General features: G+C 36.1%; 4 protein-coding genes across 4 annotated transcripts in view; 1 reads left to right on the top strand and 3 right to left on the bottom strand.

Annotated features, from left to right (window-relative positions):
• Nucleotides 1-3,018, bottom strand: part of LOC101894631 (CTP synthase) — a 61,207-nt gene extending 58,189 nt beyond the window's left edge. Inside the window, exons 1-2 of the mRNA XM_059129431.1 lie at nt 2,391-3,018; nt 2,134-2,318 (exon numbers count right to left, since the gene is read on the bottom strand). Coding sequence (XP_058985414.1) covers nt 2,134-2,299 — 166 coding nt within the window. The 5' untranslated portion in view covers nt 2,300-2,318; nt 2,391-3,018. The remainder of the gene's footprint in view (nt 1-2,133; nt 2,319-2,390) is intronic.
• Nucleotides 3,019-3,807: 789 nt separating this feature from the next.
• On the bottom strand, nt 3,808-6,527 carry LOC101892469 (glycine--tRNA ligase). Its single transcript, XM_005191851.4, has 2 exons — nt 6,459-6,527; nt 3,808-6,367 (listed from the first exon to the last, which is right to left on the bottom strand). The coding sequence occupies exon 2, from the start codon at nt 6,074-6,076 to the stop codon at nt 4,034-4,036; it is 2,043 nt and encodes a 680-aa protein (XP_005191908.1). The 5' UTR covers nt 6,077-6,367; nt 6,459-6,527; the 3' UTR covers nt 3,808-4,033.
• A 290-nt stretch (nt 6,528-6,817) lies between these two features.
• Nucleotides 6,818-9,410, top strand: LOC101892643 (serine/threonine-protein kinase RIO1-like). Its single transcript, XM_005191852.4, has 2 exons — nt 6,818-7,031; nt 7,092-9,410. Exons 1-2 carry the CDS (start codon nt 6,975-6,977, stop codon nt 8,850-8,852), a joined length of 1,818 nt encoding a protein of 605 aa, XP_005191909.2. The 5' UTR covers nt 6,818-6,974; the 3' UTR covers nt 8,853-9,410.
• Nucleotides 9,411-9,434: 24 nt separating this feature from the next.
• LOC101896421 (ATP-binding cassette sub-family G member 1) overlaps nt 9,435-16,775 on the bottom strand; it is a 32,765-nt gene continuing 25,424 nt past the window's right edge. Inside the window, exons 3-8 of the mRNA XM_059129499.1 lie at nt 13,614-13,743; nt 13,008-13,552; nt 12,487-12,945; nt 12,291-12,407; nt 9,984-10,240; nt 9,435-9,924 (exon numbers count right to left, since the gene is read on the bottom strand). Of these exons, the coding sequence (XP_058985482.1) occupies nt 9,583-9,924; nt 9,984-10,240; nt 12,291-12,407; nt 12,487-12,945; nt 13,008-13,552; nt 13,614-13,743 (1,850 nt within the window). The 3' untranslated portion in view covers nt 9,435-9,582. The remainder of the gene's footprint in view (nt 9,925-9,983; nt 10,241-12,290; nt 12,408-12,486; nt 12,946-13,007; nt 13,553-13,613; nt 13,744-16,775) is intronic.

Here is a 16,775-nt window from a genome sequence, read left to right as displayed (position 1 = left end):
GATGAGAAAACATTCGTTGTCCAGCAGTTTGTAAACAAACAAAATAATCGTGTTTACTTGCCAAAGTGGTCAGCTGAAAATGTGCACCTTCAGTTGACCACCAGAACTCAAGCGTCGGCCATGGTGATGCTGATGGATCAGCCATAACAGCCGATGGTCGTTCTCCGCTCGTATTAGTCGACCGTGGCATTAGAATAAATGCCGAATATTATAGCGAAAATATTCTGGAGAGTGTATTAAAGCCTTGAGCACGCAAACATTTTGGCCGCAGACCTTGGACATTCCAGCAGGGCTCAGCACGTGCCACCAAGAATGTTTACAAAATGAGGTTCCTCTCTTCATTTCCAGAGCACAATGTTCACTAAAATCTCCGGATACCAACCCGTTGGACTATTGTGTCTGGATTATTTTAGAAAGCAAGCTTGGTGTCGATCACCTCAAGCAAGCGCTTCGCCGGGAATGGGTCAAAATACCGCAGAGCAACATTCGGGCAGCGTGTGACGGTTTAATTTTCCTCGCTTCATTTCCAGCGCACAATGTCCACCAAAATTTCCAGATACCAATCCGTTGGACTATTGCGTCTGGAGTATTTTGGAAAGCAAGGTTGGCACTAAAAAATACCAAAATGTCAATCACCTCAAGCAAGCACTTCACCGGAAATGGGCCAAAATACCGCAGAGCAACATTCGTGCACGGCGTGTGACGGTTTCATTGGCCATTTGAAGGCCATAATTCGTGCTAAAGATGACCAATTCGAACAAATCTAAATTTATTCTAAAATTTGATGTTATTTCCTTTCATTCAAAAAAATTTAAAAAAAATGTAAAAATTATGGCGTTTGACTACGTTGCAGTTTTTTTAATCTCACCCTGTAATTCACCGTAAGCAGATGTTCAATTCATTTGCTGACTTCCCCATAAATTTGTATTCATTTTGGTTTTTATGTTTTCTTTCCTGGGAAGAACTTTCGTTTCCAGCCAAAGGGATTCTTAAGACGAAGACAAAAAAACCAAAGCTTCAATAAAAGGCAATAAAAAAGAAAATTAAAATCCCCATTGAATTCATAATAAACATTGGATATGTTTTTTTTTTTCTATTTCCAATATCCCACGTGCAGTTAAAAATTCTTTTGAAATTACACCTCTCAAATGCCTAGTACCACAACCAAACAGTTCATTTGAATGAATGAGAATAATAGCTACGAAAAAAGATTGAAAAGATATTAAATTTAAAAATAAATAAAATTGCGCCTTTTATTTGCAATGTAAACAAATAGTTTGTTGTTATTACTTTTTGCACTATGAATTCCCATTCAATTCGAAAAGAAAAGAAACCGATAAGACTTAGTGGGGGAAAAGGAATAATTAATGTCATTCATGGTGTAAAAAATGTTGCTACGACGATAGACAATGTCTAGTATTTTTGCAACTATCAGGCAGACAGTTACGTACTTATTTTGCAATATAATTTATTAGTTATTAGAACAGAGCTTAGACACCAACATCGTATGAGGTGATAACGCATGTGGGTTTTTTTCGGATGATTAATATAAAATATTTAAAACAGGCAGAGATTTTTTGTTTAACTCCCATATAGACGTTTTTTTTTTTAATCATATACTTTTTTCTCCAAATTATAAACTTTGAACTTCACAGTTCTGCTGTCATATCAGGGCATAGAATAAAAACAAGTTTATGGCGACGACATTTCTTTTTGGCTTCTCACCAAAAACCACAAAGCAGTATAGCTATAAAATGCCACACATACGGTCGTCGTCGTATGCATATAGCCGCCATGTACATTCATATCAGAAGATGTCAGCAATTACGCTCAAAAGAAGGAAATACGAATAGGATAAATAAAATCAGAAGAAACACAAATATAAACAAATGCTTAAGAAAAAATTAAAGAAAGAGGAGGCATACACAAATCTGACCTTCGTAATGGCAAAAACAAGAAAAATAAATAAATACGTCAGACATTTGTTTTTGTTGTATATAACAACAATAGAATTATTTAAAACTATAAAAAAAAAAAAAAAACCTGTTGCCAAGAACATTTGTCAATTTTTGTCTCTATTTTCCATACCCGCGAAAGGCAGGCTAATAAATAATAGTAGTTCAATTCACTTACCATGTTCATAGGGTGAAAAGGTGCCGGCATCAATATTTATATATGGATCGATTTTAATGGATGTCACATCCAAACCACACGATTTAAGGAGGGTGCCGAATGATGAGGCAATGACCCCTTTGCCGACACCGCTGATGACACCACCAGTTACCAAAATGTATTTCATTTTCTTTTTTCAAAGATGTCTAAAATAAAATAATATTTTCAAATTAATTAAAAATATTTGCAAAAATAATTTCCCATAACAGCCAACTAACCTTTGTCAGATGAATTGAAGAATTTCAATTAAGCAAAATCAGCAGCAGCAGCAGCAGAAAAATTTATCTTGTTCTTGTTATTGTATAAACAATAGATGGCAACAACAACAACAACAATATTTTAAATAACAAAACACAAAACGTGAGGGGTGAACTTGTTGTTGTTGTTGTCGTCGTTGTAGGGGAAATGTTAACGAATACCACGGGGGGAAATGAAAACACGCGGTCGGAGCAGGATCCGGTGTATATAGGATATATAAAAACTGGTTGTAGGTTTTCCCTTACAAAATCGATTTTTTTGGGACACTGAAGTTATACACAACTTTATTAGCTTAGATAGATGGATCTCATTTAACAAAATCTCGCATTTTACGCCACTTTTTTAAGACTGCATGTGATTTTTTAGCAGAAACCAATCAACATGTTCAATTATGTTCTTTAGGTTTCTTCTTTTTACTGTAGAAATTAAGGAAAACGAAAATCACTTGTTATGCGATTTCCTATAGAGCACGTTTCTTTGATTCTCAATCTTTTTTTAAGATTTATTAACTTTTTGCGCGCTTCTATTGTTTTTTTATTTGCACATCTGTAATGTGGCCGCGTGTTATTTTACAAATTGCCAATTAGGGTTATGTTGATCGACTTTGGCCTTAACGATTAATCGATTATCGGAAGAGTACAACAGTCGACTTAGTGATCCCTCATAAGGCATCATCTTTCTGTGAATCGTGTGAATTGTTGGATATTTGATTTCGAATTGTTAACGGATTTTCTGATAAAGTAATGGCAAATGTGAAGCATTATTTTTTATAAAAGCAAAGTTGTTTACCATAGCTTAATTTTATTTACATGCAAATTCTGCTCCAATAACTTCTATCAATTTTGGTAGTTGGCGGGAAAAAGTTACAGACAAGACATGAAATAAATTCGGTGATTAATCCACGAGTTTTTGTAGGAGTCTGTCTTACAAATTAACAACCCTATGTAGTCTTTGAAGAAATTGATCAAGAACTGTTCCTTAAAATCCATTAGTTTTTACGAGTCATACTCAACATATTTTGAAAAACTTGCGAGCCTGTGAAGATGACTTGATACAAATGTTTTTTTTTATGAATCCAAAAGTCTAGGATTTTGTGCAAAAGTCTTTGTAGGATTCTTACAAAAAAAAAAATATTCTGAAAAAAATTACGAGCAACTATAAATGGACTGATTATAATATTTTTAAAATCCAAGAGATTTAAAGAGGTCTTGCTCGATGTATTCTTAGAAATCCACGAGAAATTATAGATTATCTACTGGGAATACTATTAATATACCACAAGGTTTTGTAGATGCTCTGTTTAAAACATTCAGAGTGTTGCCTGATTTGAATATTCTTCCCATTCACATCAAAGGTTACATAATAAAATTACCCCACTTTTTCTGTTTCTATTGCTTTAAGCACTTTATTTAAAAAATAATTTCGTTTTATTGATACATTTGTTGTCTTATAAATGCCTTGAAATAATCCCATTTCAGAGTAAGCAAAAAATATGTAACTAAAAATTGAGTAAACTGATACAAAAAAAAAATGCAATTAACGAAATAGTAACTATAGAAATAAATAGCCATTAATAATATAAAATAGTCCAATCGAAGTTCTCTTATTTTGTGGTAGCTTCCTGTTGTTCAAACAAAGGATATTTCTCCAAAACTTGAGACCATTGCATCTTGCCAGTCGACAAATCCTTGACAACATCAATAACTTCATTGATGTCGACACGCACCTGTTTCATGGAATTACGATCTCTCAAGGTGACAGTATGGGGCTCCTTCAAAGTATCGAAGTCAACGGTGATGCCAAATGGTATGGCAATTTCGTCAGTACGAGCATAGCGACGACCAATTGAACCACTGGAATCATCAACCTTATGAGAAAGTTCAGCTTTTGTCAAAGCCGAAGATAATTGCCGGGTGTAGGGTTGGAATTCAGCATTATTGGATAAAGGCAAAATGGAACATTTAAGTGGTGCCACCACCGAGGGCAGGGTGAAGTAGCAACGCTGCTCATCACCATCACGACACATAAAGTTTTGCTCGAGCAAAGCATACATAATGCGGCCAATACCAAATGAAGGCTCCACAACACTGGGAATGATTTCTTCAACATGGACAGTTTTTGTTGAGTGCTTAACTGAAATGGTATCGGGGGTCAACTTGAATTCAGCTCCTTCACCAGTTTTCAAGGTATATTCCTTAGCTTCATTCAATTGTTGTTCCACACTCTTGACATCGTCCAATGACAGCTTGGCCAGGGCATCAGTTATGGCCTTGGCATCCTTTTTAAAGGTCTTACCCAAGGTTTGCTTGTTGGGTACAATTTCCGATACCTCAACGGTCTTGGGAGCTGGCAAACGTTTTTCCGCCACCAAACGTACACCAGTGGCAGCCATGTGCTGACTCAAATCATAGGCCGAACGATCGGCACAGCCAACACACTCAACCCAACCATAACTGGTCAAACACTCAGCATCCCAACAATCGCAGGCATAATGGGCCATTTCATTGCTCATGTGTTGACGGAAACGCAAACATTCGGGTTTGATGCCAATTGTTAGCAGGAATTGATGGATACGCGCCATGTAGTAACCCAAAGTTTCATTGGCCACCAAACCGCTCTTAACAGCATCTCCAATACGAATCTTTTGTGCCGATTTGCCATCCATTTGGTTGCAGGCCGAATAGAGTGTCATTTCTGTTTCAGCTATCAACTCAAATTTGGAATGATCCTTTTGCGTGGGATCACAGAAATGTTCAATTTCAGCCATTGTGAACTCACGCACACGTATCAAACCAGAACGTGGTGAAATTTCATTACGGAAAGAGTTGCCAATTTGGGCCACAGCAAAGGGTAACTTGCCTTGATTGAATTCCAGCAGACGTTTGAAGTTCACAAAAATACCCTGAGCCGTTTCGGGACGTAGAAAACCTTTCACCAAACCAGTGGGACCGATTTGGGTGGCAAACATAAGATTGAATTCAATGGGTTCCGTTAAATCATTGCCGGTCAATGGAGATTTGATTTGGTACTTGGTCAAAACATCAGCCATTTCTTGTTTATTCATGCCATCCAGTTTAATGCAAATATCTTCGCACTCAGCTTTAAGCTCGGCGGTGGCATTTTTCTCACGTGACAACTTTTCCAAGGCATTTTTGATTAAATGATCCAAACGGAAACATTCGCCAGTCTTGACATCCTTTACCATCAAATCGGCAAAACGATCTACATGTCCCGAAGCTTTGAGAACAGGTTCAGGTGTCAAAATCGAACAATCCACCTCCAACATTTGCTCCTCCAAACTGAAGAATTGGCGCCACAAACTCAGAATATTTGATTTCAAAGCACAACCCATGGGACCAAAATCATATTGGCCGGTAATACCACCATAAATGGCAAAACTTTGATCATAGAAGAAACGACGTTTGAGCAAATCTTCCATCTTAGATCTATCGAATGTCACCACAGTGGGGGTCAATTCCAATTCTTTGTCTTCCAAGACCTTTTTTCGCAATTTCAATTCGGCCACAGCTTTTTTCACATCAATCTCCGCCGCACCATTGGCCTTTAGTTCTCTAACCAAATTTCCCTGCTCCTGGACGGCAGCCCGTAGAGGAGCCAATTGTTCTTCAATTTCAGGATTACTCATGATGTCCTTTAGATTCAGGCGAACGTTGCGCTTAGTTTTCTTTGAACCCCAAACTGGTGGTTTATTGGCGGCTGCTGCTGCTGGTTGGGTACTTTTAAAACGTCTACTCGCTGATGACAAATCAAAGCTGTAGTAGGTTGCAACTGCTGCTGCCGAAGAAGATGTAGAGGGTGATGTAGAAGAAAACAGTGATGTGCTGGCAAATTCTCTTCGTTGCTTTGCAAAACCACCGGCAATTCTACAGATATTCGTCGCCAAGTGAATACGTGTTTTCAGAAACGTATTCAAAATCTGTAAAGACATTGAGATTTAATTATTTTTCACAATTTTCACTGGGTTTACATCACAAAATTCCACAAAAATCTTGGACTGAAACACGAACCTTCAATGATGCATGTGCTGCGGCAAGAGATGACAAATCCTCGATGGTTCTTTCGATAGCTCTTTTCGGCTATATTATCGATTAAGTGGGTAATATCGATAACTTTCGTCATTTGTGTCTCAGAGGCACATACGAAAGAATTTGCTAATTTTAACTTAACTTGTCAATATAAACTGAAACTATTGCTAAAACATCTAAAGAGAGGCAATAATTAATCATATTTTTTATTCTTAATTTAAATCAATTGTTATTACTCTTTTTAGAGCAATGTCGTCTGACGCCACACGCTTTACGCCTTCGCTTTAATGATTTCGATAAACCAGCTGTTTACAATTGTCATTTCATTGTTGTGAAAATGTAAACAATAAACACGTGCATAGAGAGAACAGCAGAAATTTGTTGAATTGTTTCGCAATTGAGAAAAACTCTATATATTTAACAGTTTAAGTATTTTTTTATCAAATATTCCTTGCCAATTTGGTAATTTATGTGAGAGTAGTGGAGTTTTGACACAAAATGACCGATTTACATCAATTTAGTGATGCCGAAGAAGATGAAGAGATACCATATAAGGTAAGACGTCAATACATTGTTTCCAAGGAAAAATCATTTAATAAATTATGTTTTGTTTAGGAAAACCTAGTTACCGGTTTCAAGAAGCTAACGGTTAAGGATGAAATCTTTAAAGATTTAAAAGATGTAGTGGACAAGACAACGGACGACTTAAAGGAGATAATTTTAGCCCAAGAAGAGGAGGCTGACGATGATGCTGAGGAGGATGAGAATGACGACCCCAACAATGCCTATGACTATTATGACGACGAGGATGATGATATAGATTATCAGGATAACTATGATTATGAGGAAAATTATGCCGGCTTTCAAAAACACAATACACACAATCACCTCTCTGCCTCGTCAGGAACGGGTGGAGGAGGTGGTGGTGGCGGCGGTGCCTCACAACGTGTTAGCAGTTATCAACCCAACGAAAAGTTATTCACACGGTATTCAGCCCGTATAAATGTGGAAAAATATGATCCCACAACAAATATGTCTGCCCAGGCGGCAAATCGTTTGGTATCCTTCGATTCCAAACAGGACAATAAGATTAAAATACGTGATAAACATGATCGGGCGACGGCAGAGCAAGTCATGGATCCCCGAACACGTATGATCTTGTTTAAACTCTTAAATCGTGGCCTGATTCAAGAAATCAATGGCTGTATTTCCACGGGCAAGGAGGCCAATGTCTATCATGCAGTTTCAAGGGATACCGATGATGAGTTTGCCATTAAAATCTATAAAACATCCATCTTGGTATTCAAAGATCGCGATAAGTATGTGAGTGGCGAGTTTCGTTTTCGCCACGGCTATTGTCGCCACAATCCCAGAAAAATGGTACGCACCTGGGCCGAAAAGGAAATGAGAAATTATTTGAGAATGTTCAATGCTGGGGTGCCCGTACCGGAACCAATACTTCTGAGGTCTCATGTTTTGGTCATGCGCTTTTGTGGTAAAAATGGCTGGCCCTCGCCCAAATTAAAAGATGTTGAACTGACCACATCAAAGGCCCGCGAACTGTATCGCGACTGTGTGGTTCTGATGTGGAAAATTTATAACAAATGTCGTCTGGTCCATGCCGATCTTTCGGAATTTAACATTCTCGTTCAAGATGGCCAGTTGATTATAATTGATGTCTCACAGTCCGTGGAGCACGATCATCCGCATGCCTTTGATTTCTTGCGTAAGGATTGTACAAATGTATCGGAATTTTTCCGTAAAAAAGCTGTGGCCACCATGACCGTCAAAGAGTTGTTTGATTTTATTACCGATCAAACAATTACCGAGGAAAATATGGAAACTTGCTTGGAAAAGATATCGGAAAAAATCAAAGATCGTGATTTTGAGGCAATCACAGCCCAGGAAAAAATCGATGAGGCTGTGTGGCAACAAACCTTTATACCCAAGCGTCTGGATGAGGTACGTTATTTTGAGCGTGATGTAGACAAGGTGAAAAAGGGAGAGAAGCAAAATTTGATTTATGGCAAAATTACGGGCCTCAATGAAAAGCTGGAGGTACAAAAGAAGCCGGCAATTTTGTCGGAAAAGGAGCGAGAAGAGAATGAGAAAAATTCGAATAAAACAAAGGCAGATGGTGAAAATGATGAGGAAGAGGAGGACGAGGAGGGTGATGAGGATGGCGAAGAAGGTGATTCCAGTGATGATGAAGATCAAACGAAATTCAAAAATTCCGCCAGACCCCGTGATGAGTCGCCGGAAAGTAAAAAGGCCCGCAAAAAGGCTGTTAAAGAGGCCCAGGCCGAGAAACGCAAAGTGAAAGTTAAAAAACATGTCAAGAAACGTAAAGAGAAAATGGCCAGTGCCAAGAAGTAAGAGTTGTAATAGTTTTTTCTTTTAAACTAATTTTGTAATATATTTAGAGGAAAATAAATATAGTTTTTTTTAACCACTTGCATGTAAGAAAATCCGTTTCGAAATGTAAATAATTTGTAAATGGAAATAAATTTTACTAAACTACACTGGATAGAAAGAGCGGAAGTATTCTTAAAAATAGGACTTCTAGAATCTCGTAGTTAAAATTTTCCTGATTTACAGTGGTTCTACAGGTCACAATTTAAAACCAATCGGACAGGGAAGAAGTCGAGCATTTTGTATGGCACGACGGAGTGGGTAAATAAGGGTAACATCTGGGCACGACTCTATGACATTATTTCAAAAACGAAATTTTCCAAAATGGATTTCGACATGAGGGGCTTCCAACATATTGTAGGGTATCACATGGTCGGCCCCGCACGACTATAGCTTTTGCTTTCTTATTTCTTTTGCATTTTATTATTATTAAAAAAACAATATGGAATTATGTTCACCACTTCACATAAAATATAACTTCATTTAACATTCTTTGGATGAATGAAATATTCAATATTTTTTTTTTAAAAAAGAGAGCTATACAAATCTATTTTAAGCATATGTTATTTTCTCACTGGAGTATATGCTATATAAAATATATATATAAAAAAATGTTCACTTAATGATTATCACAGTTAAAATTACCCGCCCATACACCCATATTTAAGCATACGATATTTACAGGAAAAAACTCTCATGTCTTACAACGTCTCCACAAAGATATAAACAATGATACTCTAAAGGCAATAAACAATACAAATAAGTACAAAATTTGATGGAGAACACTGACATTATCCAGATTTAAAAACTTCAACAACACCCGTGGATTACTAAAGTGACAATAGATTTCACCGCAATCTAAAATGTCACGACCATAACCGAATATGGTTATGACCAGGGCCACAACACCGTCACGCATAAAACTGATTTTCATGAACCAATCCATGGCTGGCGAAATTTGTCCGGCAAAATCGAAGCCATATATTGCCAAGCCCATAAAGGCAGCAATGCTCATGGGACCGAAAACGGAACCGTTCTGGAAATAGAAATGAAAAAATAAATTTCACCCAAAAAGATTGATGATTTTTTACATACCGTTATACTTAGGGCCGCTCCAATTGTCAGACCCAATCCCTCGGCCACCAGTGACACCATAATCCCAACTCCCACAAATATTGCAAAACGCCACCATTGACATGGAAACCCTGTCATCCAATAGCTTAGTGTAAGAAATATTACATTGTAGAATACCTGCAGCGGCATACGACTCATACACAGGGCCATGAAATATGTTGAGAGGGAGTACCAGTGATTGAAAGTTTGTTTCTTGACGATTTTCACCTCCAAAGGATCTGCAAAAAAAAAAAGATTTTTGTAAATACTTTTTATGGACATTTCAAAATGTTAGCTATCGAATTTTGAAGACTTTTACAAGTTTTTTAGATATTTTAAAGAATATTTCGAGGGAGACTTTTGCTAAGAATCCTAGATTTTTAGGAAGTTTTTAGACAGACTCCTAGTGTTTTTTTAATAAATCTTCTATGAAAACTTTTGGATTTTTAAGTAGAATTGTCGGATGGCTTCTAGAAAGTCATGTGTGTAGACAGGCTCTAGAATTTTAACCCACATTAAAGACGGATTTCTATGAATATATTAGGGCACCCCAATTTAGTCTTAAAATATTTAGAAAGGCTCCAGAATTCTAAAGCCGTTTAAAAGAAGTCTTCACAAAAAAGGCTCTTCCGGCAATTTTCAAAAAAAAAATTTTCAAAAATGACGAATGTAGCTGTTATATTAGGGTCTATACGACGACGTGGACCTGCATAGGCAACTTTTGTCATAAGCCATTACAATATTCAAATGCGAAATAAAATCCGTGAATTATGTCGCTAAAATCATCAAAATACCTAAGATCGGCAGATACCTTTATATGGGGGCGATACGAAGACGTGAACCTCCACATACAATTTTCTGTCCAAGGCTGTAGTATCCATTACGAACTTCAAATACCAAATTTCAAAGAACTCCGATGAATAATGTCGCTTAAATCACCAAAATACCGAAAATAGGGAGGTACAGTTATATGGGGGCTATACGAAGACGTGGACCTGCATAAACAATTTTCTGTCGTAGGATGTAGTATCCATTACGAACTTCAAATACCAAATTTGAAACAATTCCGGTGAATAATGTCGCTTAAATCACCAAAAATATCGAAAATAAGGAGGTATCGTTATATGAAGACGTGGCTATATGAAGACGTGGACCTGAACAGACAACTTTCTGTCATAGGCTGTAGTATCCATTATGAACTTCAAATACCAAATTTGAAACAATTCCGGTGAATAATGTCGCTAAAATCATCAAAATGCCAAATATCGGCAGGTACCACTATCTGGGGGCTATACGAAGACGTGGACCTGCACAGGCAATTTTCTGTCCAAGGCTGTAGTATTCATTACGAACTTCAAATACCAAATTTGAAAGATTTCCGATGAATAATGTCGCTAAAATCATCAAAATACCGAATATCGGGCGGTTCCGGGCTATGCGAAGGCGTGGACCTGCGCAGACAATTTTCTAACATAGGCTGTAGTATCCATTACGAACTTCAAATACCAAATTTGAAACGATTCCGGTGAATAATGTCGCTTAAATCACCAAAAATATCGAAAATAAGGAGGTATCGTTATATGAAGACGTGGCTATATGAAGACGTGGACCTGAACAGCCAACTTTCTGTCATAGGCTGTAGTATCCATTACGAACTTCAAATACCAAATTTGAAACAATTCCAGCGAATAATGTCGCTTAAATCACCAAAATACCGAAAATAGGGAGGTTACAGTATATGGGGTATATACGAAGACGTGGACCTGCACAGACAATTTTCTGTCTTAGGCTGTAGCATCCATTTCGAACTTCAAATACCAAATTTGAAACCATTCCGGTGAATGGTGTCGCTAAAATCATCAAAATACCGAATATCGGGAGGTACCGTTATATAAGGGCTATACCAAAACGTGGACCTACATGTCCCATTTTGAATACCAGAAGTCCTGCAAACATAATAAACATTTGAGTAAAATTTTAACAACCTACTTCATTTCGTTCGGAAGCTAGAGTGATTTCCACAGACGGACGGGCATCGCTAAATCGACATAGAATTTAATGCTGATCAAGAATATATAACTTCGTGGAGTCTAAAATGAATATTTCGAGGTGTTACAAACGGAAATGACAAACTTTATTTACCCTCCATGCTATGGTGGAGGGTATACAAATATTTTTAGACAGGCACTGGATTTTTGAGAACATTCTTTGACGAACTCCTAAAAAATTGCGACGCTCATGGTCTTTTAAGAATATTATTTGGAATACATCTTATTCTCGAATACTTACAGCTAATAACCGGTATAATTGTCTGAGTATAGGTTATCATAACAATCACACTGATGCAATATTTCAGATGGGAGAAAAATTCCGAACCTTCATTGCCACGCTTGAAATACAGGACACCTATTGGAATCAAATTAAAACAATTAAATTAAAAATATAACTTCCTGCAATTTTCAAAAAAAAAATCCTCCATACTCACCAAACAACAATCCCACCATGACATGGTGAAAGATTTGTATAAAAATTGGTATACGGGCTCGCAAAATCCTCAAAAACAAAATATGCAAAAGCACTGAGAATTGTTGAAAACTTGATATGTGATCCACTTCACGATCCGTAGTAGACAATTGTCGGAGTAGAGTTTTAGCTTGACTCAGCAATACTACTTTACCACCATCCAGTAGTGGATTGCTACCGTTACTCTTGGCGTTTGTTGTGAAGATTGAAGATAACGATTTCGTTGGTGGAGATTCGGGAAAGAGAGAAAATAAAGCCTGACGAAACGGCATAAAACTGTGACTATCACAATTGCCATTTTTCATGGCAAACGATGAGTATTCTTGATCACACTGGGCCGTGTAACGCAGCTTGCCATTGTCCACAAGGGCGCTAAGGGTCGATACCACTTGAGGGTCCTCAAAATCACACAACTCAATGACTGGAAAAGAGTACGGATATTAATTATTTTGATAATATTTTGAGAGATAAGAGAAAACCTACTATAATCCGGTGGACTATAATGTTTGGGACACTTCTTGTCGGCATGACTGAGATAGGAAACCAAGGCCCTCGGTGAACCTTGATAAACACATTTGCCCTTGGCCAAAACATAAACATTATCGAAATAATTGAAAATGGTGGCCGAGGGTTGGTGTATTGTACAAACCACGGTATGGCCCCGTTGGGCTAGAGATCTTAGCAAACGTATACACTGAGCCGCAGTTACTTCATCCAAACCACTTGTTGGTTCGTCGAGAAAAAATATTTTCGGATTTGCCACCAATTCCAGGGCCACCGATAAACGTTTCCTCTCACCACCACTTAAATCATTGGCATTCACATTACGGCGATGATTCAAATTTAAACTATCCAATATTTCCGCTATCAATTCCGTTTTGTTCTGTTGATGGCTACGCTTTAATTTGAGATCACAGGCAAGATTCATTAACTCCTCGACAGAGAGTAAAGTTTGATGATGATCCTCTTGGGTAATGTAACAGGAATGTTTACGATCAATACTTATTAGGCCGTCCACACCAGAAGTTCTAGGGAAAAGAATAGACTTGGTAATAATCGGGTCTGTAACATTCAAAAAAAAATACTTACACATATCCCGAAATGGCATTGAGTAAACTACTCTTGCCGGCACCCGACGGACCCATAATGGCCGATAGCTGGCCATTGCGAAAGCTTCCGCTAACACCTTTTAAGATTTGGCGCTTTCCAATAACTTTAACTGCAAAAAAGTTGGAAATAAAGAATTTGAATTAGTTTTTGATAAATATTTCGAAAAATAATTAAAAATTAAAAGACATAAAAAGTAAACATAAAATGAAAAATATTGAATTTTTTTAAATCAAACTTTTCAAGAAATATATTTAAAAAAAAAACCTAATTTCTTTGAAAAAAATTTAAAAAATTAAAATATATTTCAAATATTTTGAAATAAAATTTTAACATATTTTGTTATATTTATAAAAATTCAGAATTCAAAAAAAAAAATGTGGAAAAAAACGATATCGGTAAGAACTAATACAAAGCCTATAAGTTCAGCCAAGAAGGCTGCTCTTGACAAAAATTTGTAGTTTTGTACTATTGTGATTGATTCTCTATAAATATTCAATCACAATTATTGTCTTTGGCAATATAAAACTAAAAACACCGCAATTTAAAGAAAATACCTAAAATCCATTGAACATTTTTAAAAACCCGACAGCTGACGGAAATTTCACAATTTTTATATTCCAAAAAACATATTTTTTAATTTTTAAAAAGCCCTTTTAAATTATCAAAAATATTTTTTCATAGTTCTCCTATTTCCAAATGCCCCAATAATGTCCTGGCATTTATTGAACAAATATTCTTAAAAAAAATCATATTTTCTTACCATTTGTCTGAAAATGTTCACCCAGTTTTTTATAACCTTCAATAAAGGTTAGTTCATCGATAATTATAATTTGCATTCTACTTCATATTATGGACACTTATAAAAATAAACATTAATCACTCTTTTAAACCCATACATTGTTCTTGTTGTTAACCACTTCAAATTTAATTGTACTTTAAAATAATCTCCAAGGTCAGTGCCATTGATAATGACCGATATTATTCTTCGACAGCATAAACCAATCAAGAAATTACAAATAAAATGCACCGGAAAGATAATTGTCGGGCATTTGCAACGTTGTTTTGGCGGGAAACTATAAGTTTGACTCTGTCTCCATCTCTCACTGTTCAAAAAACAAAGCTTAAAGATTCTCTTTCTCATATGGCCGGTGAGACGCGTACTCTCATTTACTCTTGACAAAGAAACGGCATATTGAATGTAAACAAACGAAGATTTGCATTATCAGCAGCAACAACAACAATGATGTGTGAAAAAGCACCGCACAATCACCTCTATATTATTTTGTAATACAAATTTACTAAAGAGCAACAACAAAAGCATAACCGCCAATAATTGCATCGATTATGAATCCGTGCGGGCAGCCAGATGTGCATGTGCCGTGTTGTTTAAAGGCTCAAATACAAGATCATTTACATACATTGCGTGCAAATGTATTGTATGTATGTAAATTATAAACACACTTGCATGCATACAGAAATAAAAACGTGCAGAAATAGAATATTTCTTTCACCATGACACAGAGATATAGTAAACAAAAGAATATTCTTTGTGTGGCAGATGAAGGGGAGAGTGAGAGTGAAAATAATGACCGGTTGTTTTACCACAGTTTACAGGTTATTAATAATTTTCTTGCAAATATAAAGATATCTAAAGAAAAGTATTGAACGCTGTTGGCAATAATGTTTAAATCGTCATTAATTTAATAAGTTTTTAGTACCTATTTATTAGAAAGCATTTGTGTGAGACAGAGAGAGAGAGTGAGAATCCTTGACATATTTCAAACAGTTGTTAACTGACTGTTATACACGTTTTACACAACACAAAAAATTGGGTCTTTTCACGAATTGTTAGAAAATATGCCATATTATTAAAATAAATAATTTAAAAATAAAAATTACATAAAAGATATCACAACATAATGTCCATAATTCTTTCAAGTACACTTTTTACATGAATTTTTGAAGTATTCGTGTAAAGGAGACAAAAATTTTTAGATTATTATTGTCACAATTATTTTATGCAGGGTTCATACGGTGGAAAAAACGATCCATCTTTTATCGAATTGTTAGGGAAAAGTTATAAATATTAAAAAAAAAAAATATTTTTGGGACAATGAACTGTCAGCTGCTGGGACAATGATACAATATTTATATGGGCTTTTTAGTATGAAATGGTAAATATTTATGTGAAATTGAAAAGAGAATGGTATACATCTTCAATGTCTAATATTTATAAATTGTTATTTTTTTAAATGTTTTTTTTTTTTTTTTGTAAACAAGTGTAGCTTTTTATTACTACAGACAGAAAAACCAACGGCATGTTAATTTCATAATGACAAGCCCACCCAGCCCCAAGAATGATTGTTGTATCACTCTTGTTTGGCAAAAACAAAACAGTCAATAAAAGTTGTACCTGTACATTTTATGGTACGTTTTCGGCTGCAGAAGTCATTGAACTTGCGGATGGCGCTCATTCATCATCATCGCCTATGCAATGCAGACATTGTTGAGTAAAAATTTATTAACCAGAAAAAATGCAATGTTTATTTACGGAAATTCATAACTAAATAAATGAAATTGTGAATATATTCAACACAGATTGTCAGGTTAAAATGAATATGACGTAATTTAAATAAGTAAAAAAATGTAAATACCAAATTTGAAACAATTTCGGTGAATAATGACGCTCAAATATCGGTAGGTACCATTATATGGGGGCTATACCAAAACGTGGACCTGCACATATAATTTTCTGTTCAAGGCTGTAGTATCCGTTACGAACTTCAAACTCTAAATTTAAAAGAATTCCGGTGAATAATGTCGCTAAAATAATCAAAATAAAGAATATCGGGAGGTGCCGTTATATGGGGGCTATACGAAGGCATGGACCTGCACAGAAAATTTTCTGTCATAGGCTGTAGTATTCATTACGAACTTCAAATGCCAAATTTGAAGCATTTCGGGTGAATAATGTCGCTTAAATCACCTAAATACTGAAAATATGGAGGTGCTATTATATAGGGGTATGCCAAAACGTGGACCTACATGACCCATTTTCAATATCAAAAGTTCTTCAGACATAATATATATTTGAGTAAAATTTTATCTATCTACTTCATTTCGTTGGGAAGCTATTGTGAT

Source organism: Musca domestica, unplaced genomic scaffold (genome assembly GCF_030504385.1).
Source record: "Musca domestica strain aabys unplaced genomic scaffold, Musca_domestica.polishedcontigs.V.1.1 61, whole genome shotgun sequence".
Classification (NCBI taxonomy): domain Eukaryota; kingdom Metazoa; phylum Arthropoda; class Insecta; order Diptera; family Muscidae; genus Musca; species Musca domestica.
The sequence above is the reverse complement of the archived record's forward strand: the minus strand, read 5'-3'. Positions and strand labels throughout refer to the sequence as shown.

What these genes read in the sequence shown, in the direction of transcription:
- LOC101892643 (XM_005191852.4), top strand. Translation starts at nt 6,975, where the DNA reads ATGACCGATTTACATCAATTTAGTGATGCCGAAGAAGATGAAGAGATA. An exon ending in ATGAAGAGATACCATATAAG is followed by an intron (nt 7,032 to 7,091) that starts GTAAGACGTCAA and finishes TGTTTTGTTTAG; the next exon opens with GAAAACCTAGTTACCGGTTT.
- LOC101892469 (XM_005191851.4), bottom strand. Translation starts at nt 6,076, where the DNA reads ATGAGTAATCCTGAAATTGAAGAACAATTGGCTCCTCTACGGGCTGCC.